This window comes from Bos taurus, chromosome 5, assembly GCF_002263795.3.
Source record: "Bos taurus isolate L1 Dominette 01449 registration number 42190680 breed Hereford chromosome 5, ARS-UCD2.0, whole genome shotgun sequence".
NCBI classification, from domain to species: Eukaryota; Metazoa; Chordata; class Mammalia; order Artiodactyla; family Bovidae; genus Bos; species Bos taurus.
The window spans coordinates 28426367-28450664 of NC_037332.1; the positions used below are offsets into that span (position 1 = coordinate 28426367).

The following is a 24298-nucleotide window of genomic DNA, read 5'->3' on the forward strand; positions in this document are numbered from 1 at the left end:
CAGCAGCAGAGCCTGGACAAGAGCCCGCAAATCCCCTGACTCTTTTCCTCCACCTGCCTTGGCTCATTTCTCTCTCTCATCCCACCTTCTCAGGCCGAGGCCCCAGGGTGTGGCCACCACGACACCTCGCGCTGTTTCCAGGGCCAGGCCCAGCAGTCGGAGCTGACTCAGCCGAGGTCCCCGTCAGTTCCAGAGGATGAGGCTGCTCCGCAGACGCCACATGGCCGTGCGCCTGGTCATGGTGGGCAGCGCCTTCGTGCTCTTTCTCTTCATCCTGCAGAGGGACGTAAGTGGCAGGGAGCAGGCCACAGAGAAGCCATGGCTGAGGTCCTTGGTGAGCCAGAAGGACCACGTCTTGGACCTCATGCTGGGGGCCGTGCACAACCTCAGGGACTCGATGCCCAAGTTCCAGATCAGGGCTCCAGAGCCCCAGCAGACACTGGCCTCCACCAACCAGTCCTGCCTCCCAGGTTTCTACACCCCAGCTGAGCTGAAGCCATTCTGGGAACGGCCGCCACAGGACCCCAATGGCCCTGGGGCGGATGGGAAGGCGTTTCAGAAGAAAGAGTGGACGCCCCAGGAGACCCAGGAAAAGGAAGAGGGCTATAAGAAGCACTGCTTCAATGCCTTTGCCAGTGACCGCATCTCCCTGCAGAGGGCCCTGGGGCCGGACACCCGACCCCCTGAGTAAGTAGCACTGCATCCCGGGCTGAGGCCAGGATTCTGCCAAAGGCGTGCCTGGTGTGTCCACAGCCAATGTAAAGGGCCGACGGGGATTTTATTTTATATCAATATTTATTTATTCGTTTGGCTGCGTCAGGTCTTTGTTGCGGCCCTCCAGCTCAGCAGTTGTGGCATACAGGCTTGGTTGCCCCAAGGTATGTGGGATCTTAGTTCCCCAACCAGGGATCAAACCTGCATCCCCTGCACTGGAAGGTAAATTCTTAACCACTGGACCACCAGGGATGTCCCTGACAGGGATTTTAGAATGTGGGCAAGGGTTTCCTCTAGGCCCTCATTTCTTTTCCTGAGCCACTGTCGTTATCCCAGGGGTTGGGATTCAAGGGCATCATGGTCAGGCCAGAGTCTCAGGGAGACCTGTGAGAGTGAAAAACTATTGCGAAGGTGACAGGACCCAGAAAAAGGAACTCCTGGCGGGGACCACAGCGGGCCAAGGGGTGACGAGGAGTGCCTGACTGCAGCCCACGGATCAGGGGCCTCACCCTCTGCCGAGAGGCTGGAGACCACAGGACTCTGCCGCTGAGCTCCTAACAAAGGGCATTTCCCGAAAGCGGCCCTGGTGGTCAGGATTGCTGCTCACCTCCTGGTTTCTTTCAGTGAAGATTCACAGGGCCATGAACTCATTCCAACTAGTTACTTGAATCTGTTTGTACTTTCGGTCCTGGGCAGTAAACCAGCTCTTAGATCTTTGAGCTGTAGCCACTTCAGTCTGTGCTCTTACTGGCCTCCCATCAAAGGTTTTGTGTCTTTCTCGTGTAGGCGTTGTCATTCCCAACTCAAGAGGAATACTGTTTTTGGCCTTTTCTCACATGGCAGTTAGGGACTTCCCCAGTGGCTCAGCCACAAAGGATCTGCCTGCAATGCTAGAGATGCAGGAGGCCTGGGTTCCATCCTTGGGTCACGGAGATCTGCTGGAGGAGGAAATGGAAACCCACTCCAGTATTCTTCCCTGGAGAATCCCATCGACAGAGGTGGGCTGCAGTTCTTGGGGTTGCAATGACTGGGATGCGACTGAGCCTTCATGCCCACACATGGCAGTTTCCATTCTCAGGTTCTTGATTCTTTAGGGCTGGGAACCTGGAGTTCCTCAGACTTGGACCAAGTATTAGAGGCCTAGAACATGGAGCCACCCTGATTAACCAGGACTCCTCACAGGGAAGCACAGTGGACCTGAGGGCAGCCAGTGGAGGAGGTCTGGGAGTCTTCTCTGGAGGGCCCCTGAGAAATCTCTCTGACCAGCAGAGGGAGTTTAAAAAGGGCCTTTAGAGACTTCCCTGACAGTCTAGTGGCTGAGACTCCCCGCTCCCAGTGTAGGGGGACCGAGTTCAATCCCTGGTCAGGGAACTGGATCCCATATTCTGCAACTAAGATTAAAGATCCTGCATATTGCACCTTAGATCCAGTGTAGCCAAATAAATAAATAAGTACTTTTCTAAAAGAAAGAAAGGGCGTTAGGCTGCACAATTCTTTGAGATCCAGCATTGACACATTCTCACCCCCACCTGAGATGGTGTGTCGGGGACGGAGGCAGTGCCGCCTAGTGCCCCAGAGTGGTTGGAGTGGATGAGGATAGAGAAAAGTCACAGGAAAGTGTTTGTGATACTAGTATCGGATTACAGGGAGTTCATGAGGAAATGGGTTCGAGTGGAACCGTTCATTGTAAAGAGTAAAGCCTTTCTTTCCCTCTCACTGAATATGGAATTCGTAGTCACTTTTTCCACATGTCAGAGTTGCCCTTTGTTACTTTCCCTCTGGGACCTCAGCGGGGGGGAATAGGTTTTGGGGTTTTTGGTGGGGATCGTCTGTTTTTTGCCATGCTGGGTCTTAGTTGCTGTACACAGGATCTTTGATCTTAGTTGTGGCATGAGGCATATTTCAGTTATGGCATGCAAACTCCTAGCTGCAGCACGTGCAATCTAGTTCCCCGACAAGGGACCGAACCCAAGCCCCCTGCATTGGGAGTGCAGAGTCTTAGCCACCAGACCACCAGGGAAGTCCCGAGAGAGAGGTTTTGGAGTGAGTTGGTTAGCACTTGTGCAGAGGCTTAGAGTAGGTGGCAAATAGTGGATAAGCTGGAAAAAGCATGCCGCTACTCCCAGCTCCAAAGGGGAACGTAGGGTGGGGTTTCCGAGGAGCAGAGGAATCTGTGGACAGAGCCCTCCTGCCCCCGGGACTACCGGGGGCCCGGAGAACTGTATCTGCACTTTCACCCTTGCAGGTGTGTCGACCAGAAGTTCCGGCGCTGCCCCCCGCTGCCTGCCACCAGCGTCATCATTGTGTTCCACAATGAGGCCTGGTCCACTCTGCTGCGGACGGTGTACAGCGTCCTGCACACCACCCCTGCCATCCTGCTGAAGGAGATCATTCTGGTAGATGATGCCAGCACGGACGGTGAGGCTAGGGGGCCCCCGAGGAGGGGCCTGGGGTCTCCCCTGGTACTCTGGGAAAGAGGGCCTGCCGGTGCTCCCAAGGGAGCAGACACTGCCTCGTGGCCTGTTGTGTGGCATCCCAGCTCATCATAAAGGTCAGGAGCAGGAAGAAGGCAGGTGGGTGCTAGGGGGCGGGAAAGCCACATTCCTGAACTTGATTTGCACTTGACCCCTGAAGCTCCAAAAGCTTAGCCGTTTTGGCCTCAAGGCTTCCCTTAGAGCTGCCAAGCCCAACCCCAATTCAGAAATGCAGAAAGCAGGGACGGGCCTTCCCCTCTGTTTCCCACCTACCGGACCATTCTTTTGCTCTTGAAGATTCCATCTCAGAAGCCCTTCATTGTAGCTGGTAATAGGCAAGTGAGTTTGCTCACCAAACTTCCACAGTTCAAAGCATTTCCACCAACATCTGCTGAGTTATTTGCGCCTGGTGCTGCCTTAGGCGTAGGAGATGACATGACAAATGACAAATTAGACAGATCTTGTCCCGAGTAGGCTAACAGCCCTCATAGTCAGATGACTGCTTACAGCACCAGCCGTGGTGGTGTGACCTGGAACACACCCTAGCGGACATGAGAGGACACGGACTTGAGAGTCCAACACCCAGGAACTCAAATCCTAGCTCTGACTTTTCCTAGCTCTGTGACCTTGGGCAAGATACTTAGCCTCTCTGAACTTCCATCCTCACATTTTGTTTGTTTTTTCAAATATTTATTTATTTGCCTGTGCCAGCTCTTAGTTGAGGCGTGCAGATCTTTACTTGCAGCATGTGGGATCTAGTTCCCTGATCAGGGATCAAACCTAGGACCCCTGCATTTGGAGTGTGGAGTCTTAACCACTGGACCACCATGGAAGTCCTTCAGTCCCTTCTTCTAAAAATGAAGATAATTGACTCCCTTGCAAGGTGGACAAGGGATCAGAGATAGATGGTAAATGAGATTGTTCATGTGCTGTGGAGTACTTAGTTTCCAGTAAGAGCTCCATATGCATTCAGTTCAGTTTAGTTCAGTTGCTCAGTCGTGTCTGACTCTTTGCGACCCCATGAATCACAGCACGCCAGGCCTCCCTGTCCATCACCAACTCCCAGAGTTCACTCAAACTCACGTCCATCAAGTCAGTGATGCCATCCAGCCATCTCATCCTCTGTTGTCCCCTTCTCCTCCTGCCCCCAACCCCTCCCAGCATCAGAGTCTTTTCCAATGAGTCAGCTCTTCGCATGAGGTGGCCAAAGTACTGGAGTTTCAGCTTTAGCATCAGTCCTTCCAAAGAACGCCCAGGGCTGATCTCCTTCAGAATGGACTGGTTGGATCTCCTTGCAGTCCAGGGGACTCTCAAGAGTCTTCTCCAACACCACAGTTCAAAAGCATCAATTCTTTGGCGCTCAGCTTTCTTCACAGTCCAAATCTCACATCCATACATGACCACTGGAAAAACCATAGCCTTGACTAGACGGACCTTTGTTGGCAAAGTAATGTCTCTGCTTTTGAATATGCTATCTAGGTTGGTCATAACTTTCCTTCCAAGGAGTAAGCGTCTTTTAATTTCATGGCTGCAGTCACCATCTGCAGTGATTTTGGAGCCCATAAAAATAAAGTCTGACACTGTTTCCACTGGGTCCCCATCTATTTGCCATGAAGTGATGGGATCAGATGCCATGATCTCCGTTTTCTGAATGTTGAGCTTTAAGCCAACCTTTTCACTCTCCTCTTTCACTTTCATCAAGAGGCTTTTTAGTTCCTCTTCACTTTCTGCCACAAGGGTGGTGTCATCTGCATATCTGAGGTTATTGATGTTTCTCCCGGCAATCTTGATTCCAGCTCGTGCTTCTTCCAGCCCAGCGTTTCTCATGATGTACTCTGCATAGAAGTTAAATAAGCAGGGTGACAATATACAGCCTTGATATACTCCTTTTCCTATTTGGAACCAGTCTGTTGTTCCATGTCCAGTTCTAACTGCTGCTTCCTGACCTGCATACAGATTTCTCAAGAGGCAGGTCAGGTGGTCTGGTATTCCCATCTCTTTCAGAATTTTCCACAGTTTATTGTGATCCACACAGTCAAAGGCTTTGGCATAATCAATAAAGCAGAAATAGATGTTTTTCTGGAACTTTCTTGCTTTTTCGATGATCCAGCGGATGTTGGCAATTTGATCTCTGGTTCCTCTGCCTTTTCTAAAACCAACTTGAATATCTGGAAGTTCACGGTTCACATATTGCTGAAGCCTGGCTTAGAGAATTTTGAGCTCATTTTATTCTTTGTATGGGAGCATTGCACTGTGGGAGATGTTATTTCTGTGTGGCCTGGCTGAGACGTCCACTTGGATTAGAGCTTCACCTGAAAGCCCGAGTGTCCAGGGAGAGAAGAGATGTTTCAGGGCATCCCCAGAAGAGAAAACAGCATCAGCAGAGCTCGAGAGACATTGGTATTTGTGCTGTGGGAAATGACGCTAAAAAGATGTTGAATGAAATTCTTGCATGCATGCTAAATTGCTTCAGTCATGTCTGACTCTTTGCGACCTCATGGACTGTGGCCCGCCAGGCTCCTCTGTCCATGGGATTCTCCAGGCAAGAATACTGGAGTGGGTTGCCATGCTCTCCTCCAGGGGGTCTTCCCAACCCAGGGATCGAACCTGTGTCTCTTATGTTTCCGGCACTGGCAGGCAGGTTCTTTACCACTAGCGCCTCCTGGGAAGCCTGAATGAAATCCACACCGTGCTAAAAGTATTTATTTAGGGGGAAGAAAATGAATTACTGAAGGTGCTTAAGCTGGAGTGAAGGTGCTTAAGCTGGAGAGTGACCTCATCTCAGAAAGGTGGCAGCTTTAGGGAGGGTTATTGTCAGGAAGAGAAGCAGAGGACCTGAGTCCAGAGAGGAAGTCCTGACAGTCACTCAAGCATGGGATGCCGGGGCCAGAACTAGAAAAGCACTGTAGGACCCCTGCAGGGGGTCTGGGGTCCTCTAGGAGCTATGCCTTCTTCCCAGGTGGCAAGTAGGGTCTGGGCTCTCCCAGTTTGGCTTCCTGTGCCCATGCTTCCATATTGAGGGCAGGAACCACAGGGGTTCCTCCGGCAGCCCAGCTGCTGATGCACCCTTTCCCTCCCCCAGCCCCCTCCTGCCCCCTGGGAAAGAGGACTAGAGCCAGGGAGGACAGAGGGAGGAGGCGCTGAGTATGGCTCTGTGAGCCCGTTTCCTCTGGGAGCTCCCACTTTCCTGGGAAGGGCAGACAAGTATCAGAGATGCATCAAAGGGTCTGGTGGACAGGGAGCAGAGAGATGAGCTTGTGGAAAGGGAGGGGCAGAGAGTCTGGCAGAGAGGGTTGGGACCTGGGAGTGGCCTCTGGGGAATCTTAAGAGCATAGAATGGTTGTAAGGAATGGGAACCGGTGTATCCATTGCCCTCCAGCTCAAACTGGGCTGTCTTGTAACCCTTATTCCCACAACCCTGAGTGGCCCGTCCCTCAGAAGTTTCTCACCTTGAATCACATGGGGTGGAGTTTTCTAAACTGTCTCAGCTTGTCACTCAGAATTGTGTAAGTAAAAGGCACACTGCCCAGCTGGGTGACTCCTTGGACCAGGCCAGCCAATGACATAGTGCCAGGCTGGCATGGGCAGTTTCAAAAAGGCAGAGTGGCCTGTGCCTGTTAGGGGGACTTGGTAGTAGCTACTCCAAAGAGCCTGCGCCTCTTGGGCCACCAGACATGTTCCCATTCCTTCTGGTGGCCTCTCCCTTGTTGCCCTGGACTGTCTCATAGAGCCGAGTCCAGCATCTCAGAATCTCCTGTCTGAAAAACCAGAACCAGCCGTTCTTACTTTCTTGGGTCCTGGCCTCCTTTGAGAATCTGTTAAAAGCTATGCCCTTCTCTCTAGAGGGCTTCCCAGGTGGCTTAGTAGGTAAGGAATCTTCCTGCCATGCAAGAGTCACAGGGGATGCGGGTTTGATCCCTGGGTTGGGAAAATCCTCTGGAGGAGAGCATGGCAGCTGACTCCAGTATTCTTGCCTGTTAAATCCCATGAACAGTGGAGCCTGAAGGGCTGCAGTCCATGGGGTCCCAAAGAGTCAGACACGACTGAAGCGACTAAGGACGCAGGCGGTCCCTAGAATAGTGCACAGCTGCCACAAGGGTACACACACCCACATTTGTGCATGTGATTTCAGGGAGTTTGTGGGCCCCAGGATAAACCATCCTACCTTGAGGGCTTTGAGACTTTAGAGAGACTTTCAGCAAAGAAAGAAAAATATCCTCAGATCCACGGTAATCTCTGCAGCCATAGTGGGATAAAGTTCCCCACACGACTGACCATTTGATCAGATTAACTGGCTCTCATTACACACATGAGGGCTGTGTCTGTGCTGAAATTCAATGTCCAGGCTCTCTGTCCTCCTGTCCAGGTGCCCAGCAGCATGGTTTGAGCACAAGTGTACAGGCATTTGATACTAGGGGGCAGGTATCAGAAAGAGGTCTGGAGCCAGGCTGAAGAACTTTTTCTTTTCCTACCTCACAGTCCTTTCCCAGGCTCAGGCTTCCCTCCTGCATGGCCAGGTCAGCACCTGAGGCCCACCCTTGATCTGGCATGTTTCACGAGCTCCCAAAAACTGGCCTTTCCAAGCCTGTCAATCCACCATGCTCCCAACAGGGCTTCCCTTGTCCAAAGCCCCCCTCTGCCCCAGGTGGGGAGGCTGAGGCAGGGAATCTATGCCACCCTCCTGTGGGAATTCACTAAATGAGGGGGAGGAATTCAGACACTTACCAGGGACCCAGAGAGCTGAGCAGAAAAAAGAGCAGGGTGACTGCAGAGATGTGAGCAAGGAGGCAGAAACAGCACTGGTGCAAACTGAGTTTACAGAGGTGAACAGCGCTGAATCGCAAGACCTTTGCGAGCAGCAGTCAGTGTTTGGACTTTTAGGGGGGGTGTGGTAAAATATACATAAAATTTACCATCTTCACCATTTTTAAGTGTGCCATGCAGTGGCATTAAATATATTCTCATTGTTGTAAAACCATCGCCAGAACTCTTTCAGCTTCCCAAACTGAAACTCTGCGCCCATTAAACTCCTTATTCCCAGCACCTCAGCCCCTGGCAACCCCCATTCCACTTCCGGTCTAGGAATTTGACTACTCTCAATATCTTGTATAAGTGGAATCATGCAGTTTGTGACCTTTTGTGTCTGGCTTATTTCACTAAGCGTAACATCTTCCAGGTTCATCCATGTTGTGATGTGTCAGAATTTGCTTCCTTTTTAAGACTGGAAAAGGGCACGACCAATCCACTCCAGTATTCTTGCCTGGAGAATCCTATGGACAGAGGAGCCTGGTGGGCTACAGTCCATGGGGTCTCAAAGAGTCAGACACGACTGAAGTGGCTGAGCACGCACAGAGCACACACGCATGTCATTGTTAGTATAGTTCACATTTTTTATTCATTCATTCACCCATGGAGATTTGGGATTGTTGCCACATTTTTGGCTATTGTGAATAATAGCCAAAATATTGCTATCCACATGGGTGTACAAATACTTGTTTGACTCCTGATCTCTATTATTTTATTAAATACCCAGAAGTGGAATTGCTGTATCATATGGTAGTTCTTTGTTTAATTTTTTGAGAAGCTATCATACTGTTTAGATTTTTTTTTTTTTTTAATTTTTGGTGGCACCCTGAAGCATGTGGGACCTTAGTTCCCCGACCAGGGGTTGAGCCCATGACCCCTGCATTGGGAGATGCAGTCTTAACCACTGGACCAGCAGGGAAGTCTCTGGATTCTTTTTTTTTTTTTTTTTTTTAATGGCTGAGCCGGGTCTTCATTGCTGCACAGGCTTTTCTCTGCTCATGGAGAGTAGGAGGCTACACTGTGGTTGTGGTGCGCAGGCTTCTCATTGCCGTGGCTTCTCTTGCTGCCGAGCACAGGCTCTAGGGCACTCGGGCTTCAGGAGCTGCAGCACATGGACTCAGTAGTTGCAGTTCCCAGGGCCTAAAGCACAGGCTCAATAGTTGTGGCCCATGGGCTTAGTTGCTTCAGGGCATGTGGGATCTTCCGGGATCAGGGATCGAGCCTGTCTCGGCTGCATTGGCCGGTAGTTTCTTTACCACTGAATCACCAGTGAAGTCTTGGATTCACTTTTTTAAGTGAAATTTTAAACCATTATAGTGACATGATCTGATTTGTGGTTTGGAGAATTCACTGTGGGTGCTGTGTCAAGAGGAGACTGGGGGCACGTCCCTGGTGGTCCAGCGGTTAAGACTATGTGCTTCCGCTGCAGGAGGCATGGGTTCAATCCCTGATTGGGGAACTAAGATACCACGTGCCTCGCAGCATGGCCAAAAAATAAATAAAAATAAAAACTGACGCAAAAAAAAAAAAAAATCTGTGATGAACAAAAAAAATCAAAATTGAAAAAAACAAAAAAGAGTAGATTGGGAAGCGGTGGGGTATAGAATAGAGGTCAGGAGATAAGTTAAGACATTATTGCTGAGGTACAGTGAGGATGGAATACTGGCCTTACTTGCTGATGGACATTGTGGGGAGTGGGAAGAGGGGGAGAGTTTAGCACAATTCCTAGGTTAGAGTAGCTGTTGGGATAATGGTACACAGAGGAGGCTGGGAGGGCAGGTGGGGAAGAAATCTGGGGTTCCATTTCAGGCGTGTTAGGTTTCTGGGTTTTTTGTTTTGTTTTGTTTTTATTTGGCCATGAGGCATGCAGGATCTTCCCCAACCAGGGATCAAACCTGTGTCCCTTTCAGTGGACGCGCGGAGTCTTAACCACTGGACCGCCAGAGAAATCCAGTTTTGTGGTTTGTTAGTCATCCAAGTGAAGATTTAAGGCCAGGAAAAAAGGCCCAGGGGCATCTGCATATAGATGGTATTCCGCACAAGGGACTGAGTCAGGCGTATATAGGGGAGCTCACAGGAGTCTTGTAGACGTTGATTGTGCGGAATGAACCTAAATGAGGAGGCTCTCACCTGGGGACTGTAAGAGAGAATGGATGGGCCCATCTGTCCTCCATGCTCAGCTCTGCTGCACTCCGCTCTGGGGTGTCTGTCCAGTGGGTCCAAAGAGGGACATTACTCAGGGGTGTTGTCTCACCCCCTTCAGAGAGCCTGAGGCTCAAGCCCAGAATTCCCAGGTCCCGCCTAGCCGCCAGGATTGGAGAGAAGGGGTGGGAAAAGGGCTCTGTAGAGCTCAGGCACCCCTGACGTTCGCGGCTCAGTGTGTGGCGGGCCATTACCACAAAACCCACTTCCTCTGATGTCTGTCTCTGGGTTCTCTCCATCACACGAACTTCCTGTGAGCACAGCTATGTTCTCAGGGGAAACGCAGAGTTCCTCCCACCTCCCTGTTAGAGCCCACGCTGGGGCCTGTGCCTGGAGGATGAGCCTAGGAGCTCTGAGCAGGCAGGACCCAGACCTGCCCGGGACAGTGGCTGGCACCTGGCAGCATGTTCGCAGGTATACCCTAAGTGAGTGCTGGGCTGAAGCTGCCAAATGAGGCTAATTTTGACTCATAAACCCCAGGGACAATACTTCCTATTTCGTAACATTTTAATCTTCACGTGGGTGCTCAGTCGCTCAGTCATGTCAGACTCTTGGTGACCCCATGGACTGTAGCCCAGCAGGCTTCTCTATCCATGGGGATTCTCCAGGCACGAATACTGGAGTGAGTTGTCATTTCCTTCTCCAGGGGATCTTCCCAATCCAGGGGTCAAACCTGTGTCTCTTGGGGCTCCTGCGTTGGCAGGTGAATTCTTTACCACTGAGCTCCGTGGGAAGCTCTTTATTCTTCACAGAGAAGATTAAATAAGAAAGTCAGCATGGAGGCATCTGGTCCCATGCCTGGCATGTAGTAGATGCTCCAGTATTTGGACACAATGTGTGTGTGTGTGTGTGTGTTTCAAAGTGGAGAGAGGGACTTCCCAGGTAGTCCAGTGGTTAAGACTTTATGCTTCCACTGCCGAGGACCCTGGTTCAGTCCCTGGTCAGAGAACCAAGATCCACATGCCACATGGCATGGCCAAAAATAAGAAGTAGAGAGGGAGAGATCAGCCCCCAGTTTGTGCGATATGACGCTGGGAGCAAGGCCTAAGCACTGGGCTGACCCCACACCCCTCGAGAGAGAAAGGACGCAGTCAGCCTTCACTCCTGCCCCACACCACCACTTCTGAAACCACAGGCCATCCATTCTGCACAGTGGGGAACAGAGCAGCTGCACAGATAAACCAAAACAGCACTTAATGAATCATCACTACGATTTGGACTGTTCCAAGATGGATTGCTTCAGAATAGGGTTATTTTTTAAAACTATGTATATATTTTAAATCTTGAGTAAGTGTAGTTTATTTTTTATTATTTGTTTATTTGGCTGCACGGGGTCTTAGTTGCGGCACACAAGATCGATCTTCTTGCGGCATGTGGGGTCTAGTTCCCTGACCAGGAACCGAACCTGGGCTCCCTGCATTGGGAGTGCAGAGTCTTAGCCATTGGACCACCAAGGAAGTCCCTAGGGCTATTTTTAATGCTCTGAGGGTTTCTGACTGATTTACAAGGGTCCTGAAGTGAGCCCTCTCTCAGAATGAACTGGAAATCTCATCAGATACCCCGCCCTTCAAAGAGCTTTCCACACCCCCTCTCCAATTCGGGCGTTGGCCCCTCCTGCAGTCTCCCCCAGCCCTGCGCCACTTCTGGCTGTTCCTTCATCACCTACCCTGCAGTCGCCCGCTCCCTGGGCAGAGAAGCTCACTTCTCTGCCTGGCTATGTAGGCACTGGGTATCTGGGTATCTGGTTTTTAAATTTAATTTAAGAGCTGTTCTGCATCATTTCATCTTCCTAAAAATTCCACGTGCAGAGGAGGTAATAAAGAGGATTAGAGTAAGACTTCTTGCTGCTGCCCCAGAAGCCAGAAATGAACACTTGTGTATGCTCTACCCATCAGGCTTGCTCTGAAGAGCCTGGGAGACAGGGACTCGGACACAGAGAAATGACTGCCAAACCCTCGTGTGGAAAGGAGGGGAGGCCTGAGACACAGCTCTGAAAATCGGGAGCTGAGAGGGAGCTGAGGCCAAAAGAGGCATCCGAGAGCCATCAACAGAAGTTTATACTTGATTTGAAACCAAAGAAACACAGCTCTGAGGTCCTGTCTCTAGCATCAGAGAAGTCGCCCCGGTACACAGACACAGGGTGGGCGCTGCCGAGCCAGTGGAGTGTCCTGGCAAGGTGGCCATGTGCTGTGGGAACCTCCTCCATCCCCCGATGCCCACCTTGGTCTTTGGTGAAGTTGCTCAGCACAGTAGGTGCGAGAGAGGGTTAAAATGCAGGCCTGCTGGAGGCCTGAGAGTACCCGGACCTGGCACCCACAGAAGATTATGTGTGCTTCCCTTGTAGCTCAGTCAGTAAAGAGTCTGCCTGCAGTGCAGGAGACCCGGTTCAGTTTCTGAGTCGGGATGATCCCCTGGAGAAGGAAATGGCAACCCACTCCAGTATTCTTGCCTGGAGAATCCCATGGACAGAGGAGCCTAGCAGGCTGCAGTCCATGGGGTTGCAAGAGTCAGACACGCCTGAGCAACTAAACCACCACCAAGTCACTTCTGTTGTGTCCGATTCTGTGCGACCCCATGGACTGTAGCCCGCCAGGCTCCTCTGTCCATGGGATTCTCCAGGCAAGAATACTGGAGTGGGTTGCCATGCTCTCCTCCAGGGGATCTTCCCGACCCAGGGATCGAACCCACGTCTCTTACGTCTCCTGCATTGGCAGGCGAGTTCTCTACCACGCGCGCCACCTGGGAAGTGCGATGGGGAGTTAGGTTGTGACAAGGTGTCGAGCGGGTGGCAATGACCCTGTGCCTTCCAGAGTACTTGAAGGAGCCCCTGGAGCGGTACGTGAAGCAGCTGCAGGTGGTGCAGGTGGTGCGGCAGCAGGAGAGGAAGGGGCTGATCACCGCCCGGCTGCTGGGGGCCAGCGTGGCCCAGGCGGAGGTGCTCACCTTCCTGGATGCCCACTGTGAGTAAAGGGGCCGTCCTGGCTCTGCCCCGCTTCCCTCCCTGGCAGAAGGAAAAGCTTGGACCCCCGCATCACCCAGGCCCCTGCCTGCTCTGCTGTCCCAGGAGCGAAGCAGGCTTGGGACTCCCCCAGATTCTTCTACCCTTCTCTCACCCCATTCCCTAGGATGGTTATCAGGAGGCACGCACAGCCCTAAAACCACTAAAACTAAAACCTAAAACTATGGTGACCCCACAGTTGCTGGGAGGATGCTCTAGAACCCAGACACTCCTCTCCCCGATCCCCTGATCTGTACCTCATTCTGAGCTCAGCCCCTCCGACAGGCTCCTATTACCTCTGGGCGCTGTTCGGTGTGGCCCTTTCCACATGGAAAGGAAGGCCTGCTTTTTGCCCCCAAACAACACACTTCCCTTGCTGTTGTCAGGGGGGAAAAATGTCCCCTGAAAGCAGTGATACATATTCTGAGAAGCTGTAGACTTGGAGTCAGAAGACCTGGATTTGTGTTCTGACCCTGCCATTAACTGAGCCTCAGTCTTCTCCTTTATCAAGTGGGATAAGGATGCCAGCCATACTCACCAACAAAATCATCACTCCAGGGGCCAAATCATCTCTGCGGTTCATCAGAAATCCCCAAGGGGTGATTATTCTGCAGCTAGAGCTGAAGCATGAGGTGCAGAGACCCCAGGGAGAGGGGCACCCCCTCATGAGACCCTCACGCGGGTGGGGAGAGTCAACTGAGTGGCTAGCCTGCAGACCCTGAAGACAGCCCTCTACGGCCTCCCTGTGCCTTTGGAGCCTCCATGTTACTCCCCTGATACCTCTGTTCTCCCCTCCAAAGCCATTTGCACCTGTCTGAGAGGAGGGGCAGGGGTAGGCGGGTCCTGGGAGATCTCTGTCCGCTCTCTGTGGCTATGGAGCTTGCACGTGTTTTCCTGCCTACCACTGGGGAGCGGGTACTTGTCCTCCTGGGGCTCCCCACTGGCCGGGAGGCGCAGGCTGGCTGGGGGGCAGCACCCTGACTGCTGTCTCCTGGCCCCGGCCTGCAGGTGAGTGCTTCCACGGCTGGCTAGAGCCACTCCTGGCTCGCATCGCCGAGGACGAGACGGTGGTGGTGAGCCCAAACATCGTCACCATTGACCTGAACACTTTTGAGTTCTCCAAGCCTGTCCAGAGGGGCCGAATCCAGAGTCGGGGCAACTTTGACTGGAGCCTGACCTTCGGCTGGGAGGTTTTACCGGCACGAGAGAAGCAGAGGCGCAAGGATGAGACCTACCCCATCAAGTAAGTACCGTAGCCTTGTGGGCCCCCAGCCTGGCCTCTGCAGTCACAGGGACCCGGGCCATCTCAGGTCAGCGTTTATTAGGTGTTGTGTGAAGAGCTTAGCATATTTAATCATCATCCCCTTGAGGTAGCTACTATGATTAGCCTGTTTTGCAGATGAGAACACTGAGGTTCCTGGTAGTTAACAGTTGGCCCCAGACTATACCAGCCTGGAAACTGGGGGAGCAAGAATGCCCATCCCACCAGTTGGCCACAAGCCTGTTCCCCCACCATGGTGCTGTCCTGCCCAGTACATAACAGTTGGCCCTCACTCTCCATCTTCCTTGTGCTAGGCCCTGGGTTCAGGGCTTTCTGTACTTTGTCTCATTATTTCTTCCCTACAGGTAGAAAGGACATGACTGCTGCTTGCAGAGAGATAGTGGGTAGAGACCATTGTAAAACAGCCATTATAATAAGAGGGGGTGATGTGTGCAGCCAAGTGGCCATCTCTGACTGAGAACGTCTTAAAGGAAGATAGACAAATGTCCTGCAATTGGCAATGTGTTGCGGTTGTCCTGAACTTTTTCAGGAAAGGGCTAGATAGCAGATATTTTAGGTTTGGCCGGGCTAGGGCTTCCCAGGTGGCGCAGTGGTAAAGAATCTGCCTGCCAGTGCAGGAGATGCAAGAAATGCAGGTTCAATCCCCTGGAGTAGGAAATGGCAACCTGCTCCAGTATTCTTGCCTGGAAAATCCCATGGAGAGAAGAGCCTGGCGGGCTGCAGTCTGTCGGGTTGCAAAGAGCTGGACACGACTGAGCACGCACACACATACACACATGCAGCTACAAAGAAGAATCTTTCCAAAATGTAAAAACTATTCTATGCCAGAACCGTGGAAAGGCAGGCCAGCTTTGACCCACAGGCCACAGTCTGCCAGCCCCTGAGCTAGAAGACAGGTGCTTAAAAGTTTATCCATCGTTTGATGCCCAGCTGGGTTTGCCTTCTCCCAACACACCCACCCTGCTCCTCCCTCTCAGACTGCCTGTGGGTGCTGTTGGAGACCACAGACGTCTCAACCAGACTGAGTTGAGAAGTGAGTTTTAGAGTATCCATTGCTTCTGGATTATCTGTACCACTGTTTTTCTATACTGGCCAGGAACCTGAAGGTTCAATCAAACATATACCAGGGGTGGTGGGAAGCAGAGTTGGGGATATAGTGAGCAGAGTTGGGAGGGAAGGCTTTTTCCTCTTCTACGTCCCTAGATCCTAAGAAATGCTGCCCAGACCCTCAGTAGAGAGGCTGCAGGAAGGAATCCCATGGATCTGGAACAGCCAGCTGCTCTGTCTCCTTTGGAAGGAAGAGAAGAAGCAGCAGAAGGGGCAGAAAGGAAAAAAGAAGACAGGAGAGAGAAAAGAAATTGGAACTCCCTATTGACTCTCTGCTTGATTCATAGATGTCTTTTGTTTGGGATGCACAGCAACAAAGTCCCCTCCCCGCAAGCTAGGGGCCAGGCACACAGTGGCACAGTCAGGGACAGGGCACCTGGCCCCCACCCATCACTGACGTCCCCTGCTCCAATGTCCAAAGACCATGCAGCAGGAAGACAAAGCTCCAGTGTTTGAGCAATGAGTCTGCTCCCTGGTCCGAATGCCCTGGTGCTGTGCTTGCTTGCCTCAGGCACTTTGCTGGGTACCCACCAGGAGACCTGCAGGCAGCACCCTCTCTTCCTCCACTCCCAATGTCAACAGGAGACTAAGGAGAGGTGAGGACCCAGGGGACCTCAGGAAGTAGGCCCTGGCAAATACAGAAGGTTTTCTCTGAAAATACAGAGAGTTTCCAGAGGTTGCCTATTGGTTGTGGGTCTGTAGTGACACTCCCCGTGTAGTTTATCCTCAGAGATAATTTGTCAGTGACTTCTTAGTCAGAGGGACCTCCCAAAACCAAGAGACAGGGACTTCCCTGGTGGTCCAGTGGTTAAGATTCTGAGCTCCCAGTGCAGGGATCTGGGTTTGATCCCTGGTCAGGGACCTAGTTCCCCTTTGCCACACTAAAGATCCTGAGTGCCGCAAGTAAGACCTGGTGCAGCCTAAATAAGTAAATAAATACTAAAAAGAAAAAAGCCAAGAGACGGGCTTAGGTCCAGGAGACCCTCAAGAAACAGCCAGTTAGTTCCAAAATGCTCATCTAGGGTCCAGGACTCTCTGAGCCTTTTTTGGGCTGGCTTAGAACCCCCTAGGAGAAGCCAAAGCCAGGAACAAAAAGCCTGCCTGAGCTTGAAGGTTTCCCAACCGAAATTCCTTCCAGAAGGTGGCTACATAAGCCAACCTCAGGGCAACGAGAACAGCGGTAGGGTAACACCCACTTCAGGCTCCTGTGTGGTTGCCTTGACTAGTCAGCCAGTGAATACTGATTGAGGCCCTGCTGTGTCTGAAACACCTTGACAGGTCCTGGGCTTACAGAGGTTTCTGCTTGGCTGTGCCACATGGAGCCGCCCACTGAGAGCAGCAAAGCCCCATCCAAGCCAGCCTGGCCTGGCACAGAGACCAACTGTGACTGATATGTGTGCACTCCTGTCTCCCCAGCTCCCACCCCTGCCTTCAGTCCTTAGCTCAGCCCCTGTTGTGAGCAACGTGGTATCTAAGTTCTTGATGTTTTGTCAGTTTATCTAAATGTGGGTCTGTGTCTCCCTGCCTTTGTCCAAAAGCCAGAAAATCTTTTTGTAATCTCCAAATGCCCCCTTTAGTCCAAATTGAGTTTAATTTCACCTCACTTCCTACCCTGTTTCCGGGAGCACCTATGTCCAAAACCATTTTCACAGAGCTTCTGATGACTGAGTATCTATTGTGCTTTATGAACTTTGCTGCCAGAAAGCAAAAGATGGTGACTTTTCTCTCAGCAACTACCCTGTCTCTCTACTGATCTGTCTCTTTACTCTGTATGACTAATACATAGCACAACCCCAGGCAGCCCGTGTGTAATATATCCAGTTGAATGAGTAAATAAGTGCCTTTTATTATTATTTATTTACTTACTTACTGTTGGCTGTGCTGAGTCTTCACTGTTGCACGCGGGCTTCTCATTGTGGTGGCTTGTCTTGTTGCAAACAACCGGCTCTAGGTACACCAGCTCTCCAAGGCCTATAGAATCTTCCTAGACCAGGGATCGAACCCATGTCCCCTACATTGCAAGGCGGATTCTTAACCACTGGACCTCCAGGGAAGTCCATGAGTACCTTTCAGAAGACAATCGTGATCTTTACATCTCTCTTGGACCCGGTCCTAGAAGGCAAAGAATAAAAGCTCAATAAACATTTGCTAAGTGAATGAGTTAGTGGCTGCACATCCCAGACAAGAAGAAAGGAGGAGGGAGGGAGTCTTAGAAGCATCTGCGGTGAGTCCGCCCCTTTCCAGGCTGGGCTCCGGCCCCCTTCCCCCCAGAAGATGCACATGCTTTTCCCTCTGTCTCTCCAGATCCCCGACGTTTGCTGGTGGCCTCTTCTCCATCTCCAAGTCCTACTTTGAGCACATCGGTACCTATGATAACCAGATGGAGATCTGGGGAGGGGAGAACGTGGAAATGTCCTTCCGGGTGAGAGCGAAGAGGGCTTCGTGGGGGAACCACAATGTCCCGGGGCACGGATGACCTGAGACCCTGTCTCTTAGGCAGCAGCAGGGTTGGCATATCTGGAGCTAAACTTAGAAGGGTGGCTCTTCCCCGTCATGACTCCACCTTTCCTCTGCCCCCACACCCCCCGTCCAGGGCCATGGGACTCAAATTGGACATATGGGAAGAGATGACTGGGCAGAACCCCGCAGAGGGAAGGGATAGCTGGGTAACAGGGACCGGACATCTGGGGACCAGTGACATCTTTCGTGATGTCTGTGGGAACAGAATTAGGGTGAAGGTGGGACAGGTCAGTAAGCAGTCACTATCCTTTTTCTGGAAAACCAGGCTCCACTTTCCAGGTCAGAGGACACATGCCTTGGTAGCCTTTGGAGTTACCTCCCCTACGCTCAGCATGCTCTTCATAACTGTAAGAGAAGATGATGGCCCCAATTCTGGTGGACCCCAGAACTCTGAGAGATTCCAGGAATAAAGCAAATCAGGATTAGGTTAGCAAGAAAGGCTTCCTTGTGGTGAAATCGACACAAATCTCCGACCAGGGGAAAGTAATTAACAAGGAAATGAGCTTGCTTATGAAGTCATTTGGATGGCATCTTCGACTCAATGGACATGAGTTTGAGCAAACTATGGGAGCTAGTGAAGGACAGGGAAGCCGGGTGTGCTGCAGTCCATGGGGTTGCAGAGAGTCGGGCACAACTGAGGGACTGAGTAACAACAGTGAAGTCACTTATCACAATGCCTGGCATGTATAAGCACTTCATTGACATCATTGCTGTTACTATGGCTATGATTATGCATTTCTGTTGCTGCTGTATGAATAGCACTGAAACATGTATATTATCATATGTGAAACAGATCGCCAGTCCAGGTTCGATGCATGAGACAGGGTGCTCAGGGCTGGTGCACTGGGATGACCCTGAGGGATGGGATGGGGAGGGAGGTGGGAGGGGGGTTCAGGATGGGGAACACATGTACACCTGTGGCTGATTCATGTCAATGTATGGCAAAACCACTACAATATTGTAAAGTAATTAGCCTCCAATTAAATAAATAAATAAATAATAAATAAAATTAATAACAACATACCTCCCAATCTAAAACCTAAAAAAAGAGAAGATGCAAGCGGAAGGGGTGTCCTAAACCAGCCCTTTGACAGAGAACGGTCACCAGCTTAGCACCATAATTCCCAGGGTCCTGATTCTGGGCTAGTTCATGAGCCTCTGACCTCTGTTCAGTCTTTCTGTAAGGAGGCTACTGTACTAAAGGTCAGGTGATTGCCATAAACCACCTGATGGTGGCTTTTGATCAGTGCATTGATGCTTTGATTGGGTCACAAGTCCATCTCCATTTGAAGGAGCTTGAGTTCCTGAGTTTCCAGTAACACTCGAGTAAGCTGATGAAATCACCTTTCTGGGTCAAAAAGCCAGGTGGCGCCAGAGCTCAGAGCAGGTAGATGGATGTAAACTTGGCCATCTGTCTCTTCTCCAAAGGGGGCCCTGGTAACCCTCAGGACCCTGCAGATTTCCACTTGCTTAAATCAAAAGTGAACCACATCAGAGAGCCAGGGATTGTGTAGTTATGGCCTGTGATGAAGCCTGCTGCTGCTGCTGCTAAGTCGCTTCAGTCATGTCTGACTCTGTGCGACCTCATAGATGGCAGCCCACCAGGCTCCTCCGTCCCTGGGATTCTCCAGGCAAGAACACTGGAGTGGGTTGCCATTTCCTTCTCCAATGCATGAAAGAGAAAAGTGAAAGTGAAGTCGCTTAGTCGTGTCCGACTCTTAGCGACCCCATGGACTGCAGCCCACCAGGCTCCTCCGTCCATGGGATTTTCCAGGCAAGAGTACTGGAGTAGGGTGTCATTGCCTTCTCCAGTGATGAAGCCTAGTCAGTGTCTTTTTTTCCAGGGGGAGAGAGGGGCATTTCCCTGATTTCGTGGACCTGGGGTCTGGCACCCTGGGAATGGAACAGAGTTGCTTGGGGTAGGTTGTCCCACCCACCTGCTGAAAACCCCATCCCGTCTCATCTTACGGCAGGTGTGGCAGTGCGGCGGCCAGCTAGAGATTATCCCCTGCTCTGTGGTCGGACACGTGTTCCGTACCAAGAGCCCCCACACCTTCCCCAAGGGCATCAATGTCATTGCTCGCAACCAAGTGCGCCTGGCTGAGGTCTGGATGGATGGCTACAAGGAGATTTTCTACAGGAGAAATCTGCAGGCAGCACAGATGGCCCGAGAGGTGAGAGGGGGGATGCTCAGGAGATGTTCAGATGAAGAGAAGGGCATAATTGCAGACCCTGATCCAGGGCTTCATGATGATGGAGGCCCACTCAGCTCCTCCACCTGGTGCCTTTACCCCTCAGGCCTTGGGAGCTAGAGCCCAGGCTCTATTTTGGAGGCTAGAGAATGAGGAAGGGCAGGCTTTGTTGTCCCTGCCTGGAGAGCCCTAGCATCTTTTAGAAGGGGAGGGAGACGAGATTTGGAAGAAGAACCTCTTATTGGAAGAATGACTTTGCTCTGAGAAACTAGGAATTGAAGACTGGAGGAAAACTGAGAGTTCACAGGAGATGGGGAGTGCTATGGGTGGGGATCCCAAAGCCAAGGCAAGGGGTTTGGGATTAGATGTGGAGCTGAGCCAGGGACCCCAACTGACTGGGAATGAGCATGAGACGCATTCTGGGAGAAAGTAGTCCCAGAACCCCTAGGCTACATCTGCCCATGCAGGAAGGCCAAGACTAGTGAAACTGACCTTTTGGGGGCTGCCTTAATTGACAGAAATCCTTTGGCGACATTTCGGAACGACTGCAGCTGAGGGAGCGACTAAACTGTCACAACTTTTCCTGGTTCCTGGACAACGTTTACCCGGAGATGTTTGTCCCTGACCTGAAGCCCACCTTCTTTGGAGCTGTGAGTCTTGAGAACAAATATGCCTACCCATCATCCCAGAAGCCCCGGGAGAATTTTCAGGACCACTGAGCCCATAGCTGGATGAGAAACAATTGATTTTTACTCTCCACACTCGTTTATCCAGGAGGGGGACCTGGAGGCCGCTCGGTCTTCTAGAGCTAGCTGAAAACTTCATAAGGAGGAAACCACCTGTTAGCAGTGGTTCTCACCCACTCGCATCAGTCACCAGAAAGGCTTGTTAAGACACCGCCTGTCGATTCAGGAGGACTGGGATGGGGCCTGACAATTTGCATTTCTAACCAGCCCTCAGGCGATGCTGAAGGTCGGGGGGGGGGGGTGGCGGGGGGGGGGGGCGGAATCACACTTGGAGAACCACTGCTCAGAAGGACATTCCTACAGGCTGAGGGCTTCTCCCAGAGACCTGACTGGTTGCCCACCCTGCCCTTGCCCAGCCCCTGGGTTCTGCACCTCATTTGCTATTCACTCTAGGCATCTGGGTTAATAAGTGGGGGAGGAAGGTCAGAGAGGGGGAATGCAGCCATGCAGATTTATTCCAGATGGACCCTACACCACAAACCAAAAAACCCCCTCACTGTGTTCCCCTGGGCTCCCTCTCTGTTCACCATCCTGCAGCTCAAGAACCTCGGCGTGGATCACTGTCTGGATGTGGGAGAGAACAACAACGGGGGAAAGCCCCTCATCCTGTACACCTGCCATGGCCTCGGTGGCAACCAGGTACACAGCCCAGCCCCTGACTGGCCTGTCTCCCAGGCACCTCCTCTCTGCACACACCCCCTTTCTCCACACAGAGTACTCTTTCCTGAGGACTAGGGCACAAGAGATCCAGAAAGAGGAGGGAATACTAGTCCTGCCCTCAGGAAGCCCCCAGTCTGAGGGGAAACACATGATACAAACAGATAAGGTCCTAAGTGTGCATCAAGGGCATCCAGAGAGGAGTGAGCGGCAGTGCTGGCTGGTAGAGAGGGGCTGGCGGGGAGGATTGTTTATCACAGGAAGCGTGCTGGAGGATGTGAGCTGCTGAGTGATGTTTTAGGGTGACCGTGAAAATTTTTTGAGCCCGTTCCCTCACCTACACTCAACTTTTTTTTTCTTTTTTTGCTATTTCCAGGAGGCCCATTTATTATATTTTTTAAGTGATGAACTTTTGACTTGACTTTTGAAATTTATTTATTTTTGGCTGATCTGGGTCTTCATTGCTGCACAGTTTTTCTCTAGTTACAGTACTTGGGCTTCTCATTTCAGTGACTTCTCTTACTGCAGAGCACAGGCTCTAGGGTGCTCAGGCTTCAATAGTTGTGACACCTGGGCTCCATAATTGTGACTCAGAGGCTCTAGAATGTAGGCTCAGGAGCTGCAGCACAGGGGCTTAGTGTCCCAAGGCATGTGGGATATTTCCAGATCAAAGATCGAACCGGTGTCCCCTGCATTGCAAAGTGTATTCTTAATCACTGGACCACCAGGGAAGCCCTTACATTCAACTATCTTCAATGCGTCCCCGGCCTGGAAGCTACCACTCTGATCCTACCACCCATCAGTGACCCCAAAACAACTCCCTACTGACACCTCACAGTTACCTGCACCCACTGTAAGGGCCCATTTTCCCCAGGCTACAATGTCCAGCTCTTTCCTGAGGAATAACTAGTAACCTCCCTGGCCCCAGTTCCTCAATCTACCCTGAAGGCCCAGTATTTGATAAGTAAGATGCACTTGAAGCAGAGCTGAAGGAAGGAAAAAGTGGCAGGGGACACTGAATAGGATGCCAACGTGTGCAAGTGAAGACAGAGTCATTCTGAAGCCATTTCCTGTACCGCTGGCCTGCACCGTGATTTTAGGTGGTATACTGGTGAGCATTTTTTCTATTAAGAAAGCTGAGCACCGAAGAATTGATCCTTTCGAACTGTGGTGTTGGAGAAGACTCTTGAGAGTCCCTTGGACTGCAAGGAGATCCAACCAGTCCATCCTAAAGGAGATCAGTCCTGGGTGTTCATTGGAAGGACTGATGTTGAAGCTGAAACTCCAATACTTTGGCTACCTGATGCGAAGAGATGACTTATTTGAAAAGACCCTGATGCTGGGAAAGATTGGGGGCAGGAGGAGAAGGGGACGACAGAGGATGAGATGGCTGGATGGCATCACTGACTCGATGGACGTGAGTCTGAGTGAACTCCGGGAGTTGGTGATGGACAGGGAGGCCTGGCGTGCTGTGATTCATGGGGTTGCAAAGAGTCAGACACAACTGAGTGACTGAACTGAACTGAATCTAGTAACAAAAAAAGAAGCAGCATATCAAACACATGATTTCACAGATAACGCTTTAAATGAGGCAAAGTTCATTTTTTTCACTTTTTTTTTTTTTGGTCGAGCCTTGCAGCTTGCAAGATCTTAGTTCTCTGACCAGGGATCGAACCCATACCCACTGCAGTGGAAGTTCCCTGGACTGCCAGGGAATTCCCTAAGTTAAATTTTTACCTAAAGAAAAAATATTTAGTAACTATTATCTATTATTCCAGTATAACCCAGATACGGTGGCACATGAATTACTGAAATCTTGGCACCCACTCACTTCCTCCCCAAGAGGCCATCTGTGATTGGTATCTCTGGGCTGTTGGCTTTGGGAGGTGGCGGGCAAACTCTCCACCTGTCCCTCAGAACCTTCTCTTGCCTTGTGTTCTAGTACTTTGAGTACACAACCCAGAGAGACCTTCGCCACAACATCGCAAAGCAGCTGTGTCTACATGCCAGTGCTGGCACTCTGGGCCTTAGGAGCTGTCACTTCACCGGCAAGAATAGCCAAGTGCCCAAGGATGAGGAATGGGAATTCACCCAGGTGAGTCAGCTGTCCCAAAAGCTCAGAATCAAGAACCTGAGACCACAACTGCCCCCTCCCTTCCTTCTGCATCTTCTTCCTGAGATACTATGAGATGGATCCAGACAATGTAGAAAGTATGGAGAATGTAAGCTTGGTCACAGGCAGGGTTCACAGGACTTAAGTAATGTTTGGTGATGGTTGATTCTGGTTAATATAAAGATGGTGGTGGGGTCATGATCTAAGGCCAGCTCATAGTTCAAGTATTTTTAGGCTGAACTCCAGTAGATGAAGAGTCACTCATGGTTCCCGCCTGGCCTCTGTGTGCTAAGCACAAGGCTGTACACTCACGTACTTTGGTTTGGTTAATCTTCCAAAGGCTCTTCCCAAGTAGGTGGTGTCCCCATGACTAGAGATGGGCCAGAAGCAGCTCAGCAAGTTTGTGTCTGGCCCAAGATCCTTCACTAGTAAATGGTAGACCTGGGGTTCAGACCTAGATAGATCAGATCAGATCAGTCGCTCAGTC

General features: G+C 51.2%; 1 protein-coding gene and 1 non-coding gene across 6 annotated transcripts in view; one reads left to right on the forward strand and one right to left on the reverse strand.

The window, feature by feature from the left end:
- The window catches only part of GALNT6 (polypeptide N-acetylgalactosaminyltransferase 6), a 41911-nt gene that overhangs the window by 14795 nt on the left and 2818 nt on the right, over positions 1-24298 (forward strand). For all 5 annotated transcript variants that reach the window (XM_005206275.5, XM_010804951.3, NM_001015534.1 and 2 more), the window contains 9 exon segments: positions 94-687; positions 2960-3132; positions 13007-13156; positions 14203-14437; positions 17888-18005; positions 20077-20277; positions 20814-20945; positions 21579-21680; positions 23641-23793. In XM_005206275.5, coding sequence (XP_005206332.1) covers positions 197-687; positions 2960-3132; positions 13007-13156; positions 14203-14437; positions 17888-18005; positions 20077-20277; positions 20814-20945; positions 21579-21680; positions 23641-23793 — 1755 coding nt within the window. In that variant the 5' untranslated portion in view covers positions 94-196.
- Positions 11581-11653, reverse strand: TRNAG-CCC (transfer RNA glycine (anticodon CCC)). Its single transcript has one exon. It is a non-coding gene; the product is annotated as a tRNA-Gly (tRNA).